Below are 12,411 nucleotides of genomic sequence, written 5' to 3' on the forward strand. Positions count from 1 at the left end.
AGCTGTAGATACTATTTACAAAGTGAAATAGCTTCAGTGAAAATAGATTAGATTTACACCATATAAAAGGAGCAGTTCTTTGCAATATGTGTAAATAGTAATAACATGCAATTTATACTTTTTGACAGAAACATAATATTTGCACCTCAGTATTGTTATACATTAACATGATTCACTAATAATACGTGTAAATGATTATATTTATTCAAATTATTAAATGAATGCAGCCTTAATGGGACACCTATCGCTAATTATTTTCACTGATAAATATTGCACATTATGTGGTGCATTTCAGTCTTTAAGTGTTTGTGTTTAGGTTGTACACTTTATTTATTTGTGTGTACTTTTTAGATAATTATTCTCTAATTTTACATTAAAATATGTTGCATGTTAAAATTGTAGACTGGCCCTTTAAGAATTGCGACTGTAAATCATGCGGAAGAGAGTGGAGTCGCACCTTTTCTTTACTGCATCCGTAATATTTAGGATTTAAGATAATATTTATTATATTTGCTTAATTTATTAACAAATCAAGATTAAAGGAAGATTTCTCTTGAAGAAGACGGATTATGTGGGTTGTTTTTATTGGACAAGGAGCGAGTTGACTGGAAACTTATGCAATATGCGAACACATTGCTTTTGGAACATTTCTTCATTTTTATTCAAAGTAAATGCCTTTCCGAAGTGATGGGAAAAGCATTGTCCTTTTGTTGTCTGGACTATTGCTCCTCCCTGTTCACAGTACCTATCAATATTACATAATGTGAATATGTGTCTGCTAAATTACTAATGTAACTTTACACTAAATAATATTCATCTCTTTTAGCGATAGTAGGTAGGGGTGCTACCGCTAACGTTCGCTAGCAGTTCAATACTAATTTAACACAGAAAAAAAGAACTGTATTTACAGATAAAACTGACCTTCACTTGAAGCCCTGAACAGGTCAGTAAGTTTGCAACGTTTTGCTGCTTCTTCTTTGAGTGCCTTCTTTTTCTTTTTCTTTGCCCTTTCCCTCTCTGCTTGACCTGCCGCTTTCTCCATCATCGGGTGCTGCCCGCGCGTTTGTTGGCTGAGGCAAGTCGGTCAAGACCAGACTAACAGATTCGTGATTTATTTGTTTTTATTATTATTAATAATTTTATTGAATGCCGAAATCGAAAATTATTACTTTAGTGAAAGCAATAATATAAAATAAGAATTATTAAAAATAAAATAAAAATAAACGCTCGCCATGGCAGCAGGCCAAATTAGTTGCGGCGCTCCCGATGGCCAGTCCGGGCCTGACAGTGATCATAAATTATAAATCTTTAATAAAAACCCGTTTTTTCTTGTGCTTAAATTCAAACCACACATGATTAAACCTGATTGGTTCCAGAGCCGTTGAACGACTCTGATTGGTTCTCATAATAATGAGCTCTCCTCAGAGATGATCAGATATGCTGTGCGTTTGTGCGTGTTGCTTGAATGCGATAAAACAAATCTAAATTTAAACACGATCGTGTCTCTTCAGAGGACTTGGAGGAAACCATGTGATTCATATGGATTACTGTGGCGATGTTTTTTAGTTGTTGTTGTTTTTTTCAACAAGCTTTTTGAAAGTTTTCTTCAGGCAAGTTGTCTTTCATCGGAGAGTAACGTACAGCTCTCATTATTTTTTTGACTCCAGGTAAGATTTGTATTTACTTAACGTTACTTTTTGTGCCAGTTGTATTTTCTAACACAAAATGTAATTGTAACAGCACTTCTCTTTTGTTTTCAGCTTACGTTAACACTACATTCAATCTGACCATCAGAACCAAGCTTTTCAAATCTACATTTAATCGAAGCAGACACGAAGAGATGAAGATACTGCCCACAGAAGTTACTGGTAAGTTTTAGTTGCTTTTTGCATAAATAGCTCACTGTTCAGTGTTTTCCTAGGCTGCTATGCATTTGCTAGCTAACAGTGATAACAGTTATCATGATACCGACACCAGCTAATGTTAGATATCTAGCAACTTCAGCACTGGGTGATCAAAATATATAAGGTCCCTTTGTAAAGACTTTGATGAATCTGTTTAAAAGTGATGTGGTGACATTTTTCTGTCTTAAAACAACTATAAAATGCATCGGCAGAAAGCATAATTAAGTCATTTTAACATGTAAGTTACAAGATTACATTAACATTCTTTTTATTTGCAAAATGTAGTTGTTTATTTCTGATTTCCGGAGAAATGTGACTTCATTGTATTGAGAATAAGGATATACCTCATGGTAGCTTGCTGTCACGTGACAAATTGGGCGGTGTTTGGGCCCGTCCACCATTTTGGGATCTGGCTATCGGTTGCCAGGGGCAACACTGTAAGAGCGACAGAGAGATCGGAGCAGGAAAGACGGCTCGAGGAATTATCACGTCGTTTAAACTGAGAAATTTTAGCATGGAAAATAAAAATAAATGGTTAACTACAGGGAGAAACTGCTACCAGCGCCAGGCAGAGGTATTTAGAGGAGCTGGATGATATCAAAAACGTCAATCGATACGAGCAGCCTGCCGCAGAATGGAACTAACGTTAGACGCTTTAACTTACTACCTTACACGTTCCTGAAATGTTTCTATATATTTTTGTGTATTCTGAATAATAAATAAATATATCTCCCCACTATCCTGCAACAGTCTAGTGCTCATCCTCTCATTAAAGGGGCGGTGAAATGCTGTTTCCTGCATACTGAGCTCTTTACACTGTTAAAGACTTGGATTCCCATCCTAAACATAGACAAAGTTTCAAAAACTAATTTTGTACGTTTGATGGAGTATTTCTGTGTCAAAAATACTCCTTCCGGTTTCTCACAAGTTTCGGCGAGTTTTTTTCGAGTATGGGTCGGCTTGACGTCGATAGAGCGGAAGGTTCTTGTATGGGCCGTACGGGCTCTTCTCCCGGTAGGGTGCGCACGCGTGACTAGAGCACGCTGTAAACAGTCTCTCAGATGCAGATCCAGTCGTCCGTGAACACTTCTGTCGTTATAGTCCGCGCCGCGCTTCTCTTTATTCCTATGGGTGACGTCGAGCGACTTCAACGCTTAAGCACAGCATTCTGGGAAGGCAGCGCTGCATTTGAACCGATTTGAACGCAGAAATGACGGGAAGCTTCACAACATCGTTTCAGTTGCGTCTCAAAATGGATTTACACACCACTGCTGTCAGGACTTCACCAAATCATACCAAAGAAGTGTGTTTTTGACGGAGCAGTCCCAGCGCTAAAGCTTCGGTCCTGCTTTGGAAGCAGCCGGTGAGTTAAACTGCTTCAGATGTCTGTGCTGTCGGCTACCGTCGCGTGAGTAAACATCAGTAAACGACACGATCGCGTGCTTCGTCATTCAAATGCGCTAACGGTTTCTCCGTTGTTGTTCTCTGTATAACGTTACACTAGTCTGACGTGCAAAACCGTTTTGCTTGCTACTTCTAAGGTTTAGTCGCATACAATAGTCCATAAACCGAATCATGTCCTCATACACTGCGAGTAAACACACAGAAATGTGGAGAGGCCATTAAATACAGTAACTTACATACCACAGAGACGGACGTCCTGATGTTGCCGTTTCTCCTGTTCAATTTATTTCTCCCTCAGATTTGATTGTGGATCATTATCTGTATTAGCTGAGATAGATGGGTTTCTCCACGCTTGAGGACGTCACCGCTTTGCGCGCTTGTCATTCTTTAGCTCCGCCCACACGATACGCCTCCAGGCGCTCGTTTTTTTCCGGAAAGACTCGGTACAGCCTATATTTCTTTTATAAATATGATAAAACTAAAGACTTTTCGGAGATATGAAGGATGCAATACTACTCTATAGGTACTCAAGATTGACATGAGATTGACTGAAACTGAGTGTTTCACCGCCCCTTTAACAGTGTTTTTCTCATACTGACCATATTTTATACCTGATGACAAGTTTACATTTCTAAATGAATTTAACTAATAAAAAGGAACGCTTGTGCGCTGGTGCTTTTAGTCCAGTCTTAAGTAGACTAAATGCTCAGTACGTACATGTAACCTTAGAGGAAAATGACAGTCAACTAGCTATAGGCCTAAGTTACTTTGAATATGAAGCGTTTTGGCATTAACATGTAAATTACATAGAATTGACAATGAAAAATGACAGAATAGTTTTCAAAATGTTTAATACAAATAAATAAAGGATAGTGTTCATCAGATGTCAACACACTCCAGCATCGTGGCACTAGTAAGACGATGACTGACACCCTGTGGTGAAATAATGGCGTATGTTTACCAGCAGCTGCTTTCTCAGATCGGCTGGGGTGGATTAAAACTTCATGTTCCATTGAGTTTGGAAAATGATGTACATGGTAATCATCAGAATATCTCTTCTCCAGTCTCTGTCCGAATCCAATACCTGGCGGACCATCCTCCCAAAATGGCGGAAGGGGGCGGGGCGCGGTGTCCGGACGACGACATCTCATTCTCAATAGAGGTAAATGCAGAGCTCTCAAGTCTCAAGCTTTGGGCGTAAGACACGCATTTCAACACGCTCACACACGCCACACCATGTATTTCTCACGCAGAGAAATCGCCAGGGTAACACACACTAAGTTGCGCGCTATTAGAGGAGTCAAGCGAGTTCCCCGTAGAGTTCTGACGGCTCTGCCACGCACCAGTTAATCTAATAAAATATATACAGATACCGAACAGCCAATCGTAAAATAGATTTGCTGTATCTGGGTAAGATATAGATATTCCCTCCACAAGACCGTTTACGTTCTGTGATTCATGCCACGGCCTCGCTCATTGAATCAAATGCTCGCTGAAGTAACTTACCGTTAGTTGGCAACTACAAGCCCCGATGACAGACGCAGAGACACAAAGATAACGGTGTTAAGTTAAGTTTCTAACAGCACTTTGTGTTTTCTGTTCTTAATCCCTCAACAAAACTTAAAGGAAGCATTTGTCTCAATCATGATTTGCATGAAATGTATTTTGCTGTCATGTACGTTATTGCGCTCTCACTCAGTGAACATCTGTGCTCTTCTGCACTCGTGAATGCGGTGATGGACAGCTGTCCTCATTCCACTGGTGTTTGGGTGTGATTTTATGTTTAACTCACTTTCATTAATTAATGTATTAAAAGTAACTCCATTTTGTAAGATAATTTTCATCGAAGTAATTCCAAACATCACGAGGCAGACGACATTAGTGATCAAATACAGTCGAGTTATTAACACGCTCCACAGCACCACCCAGTGGATTTAGTTATAACTGCGAGATTTAGAGGATTTATAATGGATTCACTGCTTTTACGGCCAGCGAAGCACTATAGTAAAATTTCAATATTATTTTTATTTTTTGAATATTAATTACAGATCGAATATATTCGTGCTCACCCCTATTTATGGAAGCTGAAGTGTAGCGATATAAAATTTGCAATGCAATATGCAAAGTGGCAATGCATTTCAGTATTTAAATTTACATTTTCCATACCATGTGTGCAACATTTGGAACAAAATGATAATTCAAATTGAAAAATATAATTTACATTTGCCTACACTAGTTTTAACATATAATTTAAACATAAATTGTATATTGTAATACTTTATATAAGTTGCAAAATTAAAATGTATTACAGAAATAATTAGATGTGTTTAACATGTTCAAGCTAAAATTGTAGAAAAATGATCATTTAAATGTTATTTTTCTAAATTGCATTTAAACTCCCATTTAAGATTATATATCCCGCAATGAATGTCTCAAAATTCACTGTGGAATTGAAAATGCAAAACTCCATCTGGCCTAGAGCAACCAAAGAGCTAGAGCCGGCCCTGCCGCTGTCATAAAGAGAGGAAAAAATACAACCATACTGATATAGCAAACAATAATCATAGGCAGCTTGTCTAAGATTATTTGAGAGTAAAATAATCTCTGTTGTAAACCACAGCTCACTTCAGCGCGACCGTGCTCATGTTAAGGTGCCACCAACCTCTGGGCTGAAGGCCTCAAAAACCTGCTACCAACACCAATAAACAACACTAACCATTCTCTCTCTCTCTCTCTCTCTCTCTCTCTCTCTCTCTCTCTCTCTCTCTCTCTCTCTCTCTCTCTCTCTCTCTCTGTTTTCATTGACTTAAAACGCTGTCTCAGTGTGGACGGAGAGAAAAATATACGTTTTCAAATTAAAGCGTATTAGTGTGGACATGGCCTCAATGAAGACAATTTAAACACTAAAGATTTTATAAAGAAATTATAGACTACTGGATGTTTTATGTGAACGAAATCAATGATATTCAAATGGCAGACCCTAGCACCCCTCAACATGTTTCCATCCGGACCACGAGACACAACGATAGCACCATTTTCCAGTTTCTAGATGAAGTGAGGGAAGCGTCAAAACAGCGGTGCGGATAACACCACATACGATCGTTTGTGGTAATATTTCAGCGCTATATCCTCTAGTAGTTTTATCTTAAGCCAAACGCACTTTATTCAAGCCCTTTCAGCTCTGTGCGCGTTCTCTCTTTTTCCAGACGTGTGCCACATTAGCGGAGCTTAAATCTCAAACGCAACCTCTCAATGTCATCGTCCATCGCAATATTTCACTGTAAACATCGTCTGATTCCAGTTTGGTAGACATTGCCCAACACTATCATGTAAACAACCCCTAAATCTGTCCTAACCAGCCACAATGACCGACAGGACAAAGAAACATCATCTAAATTTGTCACAGTGAATAAAGTTCGAGACCAGCAGTTTCAAATGTGAGATTCACATCAACTCAAAGATTGAGTTCTTGTATATTATTCTTTGTTGACACGTTTATGAAGGAAAGTAGAAGGATTCGAACTGTTCTCGTTTAAGAAGCTGAAGAAGAGGCTGATTTTACTTGTTCTTTGTTGTTGTAAACCAACTAGATATTCTTATAATGTGTTTAGAAAACAGATTTTCTGTCATGTAGCTTTGCAACTGTCCTTCTTGAGATGCTTTGCTATCCTGTTAGTCAATAGATCGATGTCGTTTGTATCCACTTTTACTTTGTGTATTTGCTTCACCAAGTATTAAACTTTTGCTGTCCATTTTTATTGTTTGCTGATTCTCTTTGCATAAATAATAAATTTATAATTTAGCTTGAATCTAAAAGCAATATTATGAAGATTGCTTTTGTGGCTTTCTGTGTTTTAAATTTCTCCATAAAGCTTTTAAATAAAATGCCTAATAAAATATATTTCACCCCACACGACTGAGTTTGAATGAAATGTCTGTCTACATCAGTTTTACCCTTATTTTTGTTTGTGTATGCTGATATGTTTTGCTGTTTTATACAGTATTTGGTGTGTTTTTGATAATTACCGGTTATTTCGCCCCGCGGTGATGACGTCTTTATTATCGCATTTCTTAAATGCGGAGTCATTTCTGAAAGGTTTTCATCGGGTTTGCCGCTGTTAACTAAAACTGTTATTTTTAAAGGTGGTGGTATGATTTTTTCTCATACAAAACGGTAAGATGTTAACAATCTAATTACTTTATGTAGTTATTAGGAAAATAACTGTAGATTCATATGGACAAATTAAGATTGTTTAAAGTAGTGTCTGTCTTTATATTACTGCTATTTTTCTGTATCATTTGAGTGAAATAATAGCAATATTACAGCACTTATATTCTGTTTCTAGCAGCAAATTCTGTGAGTATTGATAGAATATGGCTCATAATTTTTGTCAGAGAAGCTGCAAAGCCTCTATTTTATGTCAATAGATCCTGTTTTCACCTCATTCATTATGCCAATGTCTTCAGATCTATACATTGCCACATTAAGCTCATTTTATTGGTGTCAACAGCCTTAAGAAAGCGCCATGATCAGCTATCTACAAGATATAGGTAAGTTTCATAACAGCATTTATTTCATTTCATTCTTGCAAATGTGTAATTTTTAAAGTTATTTTCTAGTTTTTTTAGGCTTACATTGTATTTGGTATATGTTAATTATTGTGCTTGTCTTATAAATATTTGTCTATATGTTAATTATAGGTAAGATTTGCAGGAAAAAGTGTGTGGATGAAATTCTTAGAAATAAAAATAGGTAGAATTTGTGAATTCATATAAATGCATTTAGTTATAATTAAACTGTGTATTAATTAAAATAATTAAACAAATTACTTGATTTTGTCAGATCTGCTCCTCCCACTGCAATTCACCAATAAATGCTGGAATATTCCCATCAGCCTACAAGTGAAGACGAGCATCAGACCCTCAGGAAGAGCTGAAATATGCAAAGACGGAGTTTATTGAAGGACAGTGAGAACACGAGTGATCCAGAACACACACACACTGAAGAACAAAGAGGTTGGTGTTTATTCCTGATCTTCATTCATGAGGCTGAAGAACAGTAAGGATAGAAAGCAGTTCATCAGATTTAGGGCTTGTAGAAGGGAAAGTCTCAAAGAGAGAGTTCATCTGAACATGACAATTCCCTTAACTTACTCACCCTTCTGTTCCAAACCTGCATGAGTTTCTTTCGTCTGTTGAACACACAAGATATTTTGAAAAATGTTGGTAACCCGTTTATGGTAGCCATCGAGTTCAACAGAATTTTTCCCCTACTATGGCAGTCAATGGCTTCTGTCAACTGTTTGCTTACCAACAATCTTCATAATATCTCTTGTTTTTAACAGAAGAAAGGAACGCATAAGGGTTGGAACAAGGTTTGAGAAACTTTAATATCTAAAGGTCAAAATAAGTATTATCTGATATGTTCTCTGATTATCTGGTTCACAATTACGTTTCCAACAATTTGGACAGTTTTTGTTTACAAGCCTGCGATTGGTTTGTTCTGCGATTGCGAGTTATTTTGAGTAAAAACAGTCAGTGTTAAAATTATAGCACTAATGCATGTTTTTAAAATGCTAATATTTTAGGTAGCTTGGCAGTGTTGTGCAAGTTACTTCCAAACTGTAATATATTATAGATTACTTATTTCTGCTATTTAAAAGTAATTATTTACATTACAATATTACTGTCTCAGAATTGTAATGCGTTACATTACTCCTGTATTACTTTTGAGTTACTTTCACCAAAATAACTTCAGAAGTAGCTTTAACATTCTAAAATGTAGGCAGAGAGCATTATAAATCCAGTAAAAGGCCATATGATGAAGCATAATGACATGGGCCATCCAGGCTAACAATAGAGAATGGCAAAAAAGTGAATGCTCAAGACAATGCAAGAAATCATGACGATCCAACTGTTATATTTTAGAGGTAAAGTGATTATCTGATTATATTAATAGCTTTGGTCTGTTCATAGACAGAACAGAACTGTGTAAACTCTAAGTTATGACAATAACGTTGTTCTTTTCTTATTGTTGCAACATAGTTGCGAGATCGGTTTTAGACAAAGGTTGTATTTGACTGCATTTGCATTTGACTAGCCTACGTTCTTGTCCTTATCTCTGATAAACTAAGCAATGCGCATCCATCTCGCGAATGTACAGTAGGGATGAGACGGTGGGGACATTTTCCCACCGGTTAATCAAAGTGTGATGACATCACCGGAATCTGGGCTTTTAAATCACTATTCTATTTAACCGAAAGGAACATGTGCACTGCCGCTTGGGCATTAATAACGGGAGTGGATGCAAAGCGAGTGCTTTCAATGAATTCCTATAAAAGTTAAGCTTTCATAAGAACTGAAAACGCGCCAGTGCGCCCACACTGTGAATGACAGCTTGTTAGTAAATGCGCACTCTGTGCGGCAAAGCAGATTTGAGTTTTGGTTTAGAATTAACCTATTATTCTTAATGAAATACACAACACAATGACAACCCCCCTTAATAGGCGCTTTTACATTTCACTTTGAAACCAAATCTTCCGCGATCATCTGTCAGCTCAAGATCACACGTTCGGATCATGCAGCAGACACCTTCCGTTTTTATTTGAACGGTCTGTTCTCTAACTGAACTAAATTACTTTATTATTAAAAAATAGATTAAATAGATTAAACAATCTAAACGACGGTGTCACGGTGCGCAGTAGTCTTATTCTGTCGTCTTCACGTGTTGTTTATAGGCATTAGGCCTATAGTTTGGCCCAGTCCGTTTTTGAAATATTAAATGAGAAAATGCATAGCTACAATTTTAAGGACAAGCTTGTGGCACAGACCTATGATGGGGCTGCTGTCATGGCTTCAGATCTCAATGGTCTGCAGGCCAAAGTGAAAGCAATAGCCCCCAGTGCAATGTTTGTGCATTTCTATGCACACCGACTGAATCTGGTGCTGTCACAGGGGGCTAAATGCATGCCTGAGTGCAGATTTTTTTTTGCATCACTCTGGATTTGCCACATTTTTTTCAAAATCCACTAAGAGGACATCTTTTCTGGAGTCTGGAGTCTGTTCAAGGTTGCCCAGAAACGCTCCTACTAGATGGAATTTCACATCACGGATGGTAAGCACTGTTGCAAACAATTATGATGGCCTCCTGCAGACATTGGAGAACATCATTGCAGATACAATAATGGATGATGATACACTGGATTGTGCCAAAGGCTTTGTGAGGAAACTGGAGGATTTTGAGTGTGTGTTCATGTTGTACACATATGAACAAATCTTCTCTGAGACTGATGTGGTCTTTGATGTTGTCCAGCAGAGGACGATGGATGTTCTTTACTGCAAGAACAGAATTGAATCTCTTCTTGCAATTGTCAAAGAGAAGAGGTCAGAGGGGGCTTTCCAAGCCATTTATGCCAAAACAGCAGATCTCACATCAGACCCACGAGATGAGCCCATGAAAAAGCGCCGTCTGACCCAATTGCAGGATCCCCAAGTGCGATACAGAAATCTGTACATGGCCATCCTTGATAATGGACTGCATTTATATAGCGCTTTTATCCAAAGCGCTTTACATTTTTTCCTCACATTCACCCATTCATACACCGACGGCGATGTCAGCCATGTACTTCGCCATCCAGCACGTCGGGAGCAGCTGGGGTTAGGTGTCTTGCTCATGGACACTTCGACACTTGGTCAACTGGAACCGGGGATCGAACCACCAACCTTCTGGTTTGTAGACAACCTACATGAACCACTGAGCCACTGCCGCTGCTGATAACATGTTGGAGCAGATTCCTCGACGTTTTTCAAATTTGGAAAGCATGCTCTTCTTAGAAGAGGAAAATTTGATGACATGAGGTATTTCCAGAGGAGGCCTTCCAAAGTGTCCTGAAAAGTTATGGCCATCACTTTGATTCAGGAAGACTGAGGTCAGAACTTCAAGTCCTGTATTCAGATCAGGACTTGCAGGGTAACAGGGGAAAGCTTGGTGATTACTTGGTGTTCCTTAAAGACATGGAGTTGGACAGTGCAATGCCTCAGCTTTACAAACTGTTCTCATTAGTGGCAACAATTGGAGCTACATCTGCAGGTGTAGAAAGGAGCTTCTCCTGTTTAAAGCGACTCAAGTCCTACACCCGAAACACAATGGGCCAAGGCAGTTTAAGCAGCCTAGCTCTGCTGGCCATTGAGAGGACACTGGTCAAGTCACTTGAAAAGACTCCTAGATGGTACGACAGGGTCACAGACCATTTTCTTGAAAATGAACGTAGGGCAGAATTTACTTTTAAATAAACAGACAATTTTATGATGTAGGCCGAAAATGAGCTTCCCCTCTCTGACAGACCAGTAGCCGACACACACACACATATATATTGGTGTTATTGTGATATATTACAATTTAAAATATTTAGTTTTCAATTAATTTTACTTTAAATGATCATTTATTTCTGTGATCAAAGCTGAATTATCAGGATCATTCCTCCAGTCTTCAGTGTCACATGATACACACACACACACACACACACACACACACACACACACACACACACACACACACACACACACACACACACATATATATATATATATATATATATATATATATATATATATATATATATATATATATATATAAATAATAAAATACTGTATGATAACCTGAATACAGTTTCCTCAACAGAGTAATGCTTCAGGTTTCAGTAGTAATGCTTTCAGGAGAATCATTGTGCATTGTGTTTTTTGGTCTGGTTTCATTTGGGACCAAATCGCTGATAATTCTCAAAAAGCTCATTCCTCTGAATCCTTTTAAAGCAATCAGCTGCGCAATTTACACACTTAAAGGTGCACTATGGAGCTTTCCGTCCACTAGAGGGCGCCTATTCAAAACAAATGCGTAGTTTGATGACGCAAAGTGTGAGCGCAGCTTCTTGGGAGATGTGGTCTTCTCATCACAGCCGGTGGAAAATAGGACTCGGGCAGAAATCACGTTCATGCATGCGGTTATTAACGTTACTGTAGTCTAAAGCAGAGCAGGACCGAGTGTTGAGGAGCTGAGCACGGCCGCTGGAGCGATTGTTAAACAAATACCCGCCTCGCGAATACC

The 12,411-nt window shown here is 38.3% G+C and overlaps 1 protein-coding gene and 2 long non-coding RNA genes across 3 annotated transcripts in view; all 3 read left to right on the plus strand.

Annotated features, from left to right (window-relative positions):
• The first annotated feature begins 1,438 nt into the window (after positions 1-1,438).
• LOC137040818 (uncharacterized) lies at positions 1,439-4,471 on the plus strand. The gene is made up of 3 exons (XR_010897986.1): positions 1,439-1,667; positions 1,761-1,868; positions 4,373-4,471. It is a non-coding gene; the product is annotated as an uncharacterized lncRNA (long non-coding RNA).
• Positions 4,472-7,570: 3,099 nt separating this feature from the next.
• On the plus strand, positions 7,571-8,323 carry LOC137039918 (uncharacterized). Its single transcript, XR_010897781.1, has 3 exons — positions 7,571-7,859; positions 8,010-8,061; positions 8,152-8,323. It is a non-coding gene; the product is annotated as an uncharacterized lncRNA (long non-coding RNA).
• A 2,096-nt stretch (positions 8,324-10,419) lies between these two features.
• The window catches only part of LOC137040797 (uncharacterized), a 34,873-nt gene continuing 32,881 nt past the window's right edge, over positions 10,420-12,411 (plus strand). Inside the window, exons 1-2 of the mRNA XM_067416567.1 lie at positions 10,420-10,800; positions 11,166-11,536. Of these exons, the coding sequence (XP_067272668.1) occupies positions 10,420-10,800; positions 11,166-11,536 (752 nt within the window). The remainder of the gene's footprint in view (positions 10,801-11,165; positions 11,537-12,411) is intronic.

Source organism: Pseudorasbora parva, chromosome 14, assembly GCF_024679245.1.
Source record: "Pseudorasbora parva isolate DD20220531a chromosome 14, ASM2467924v1, whole genome shotgun sequence".
Taxonomy (NCBI): Eukaryota; Metazoa; Chordata; class Actinopteri; order Cypriniformes; family Gobionidae; genus Pseudorasbora; species Pseudorasbora parva.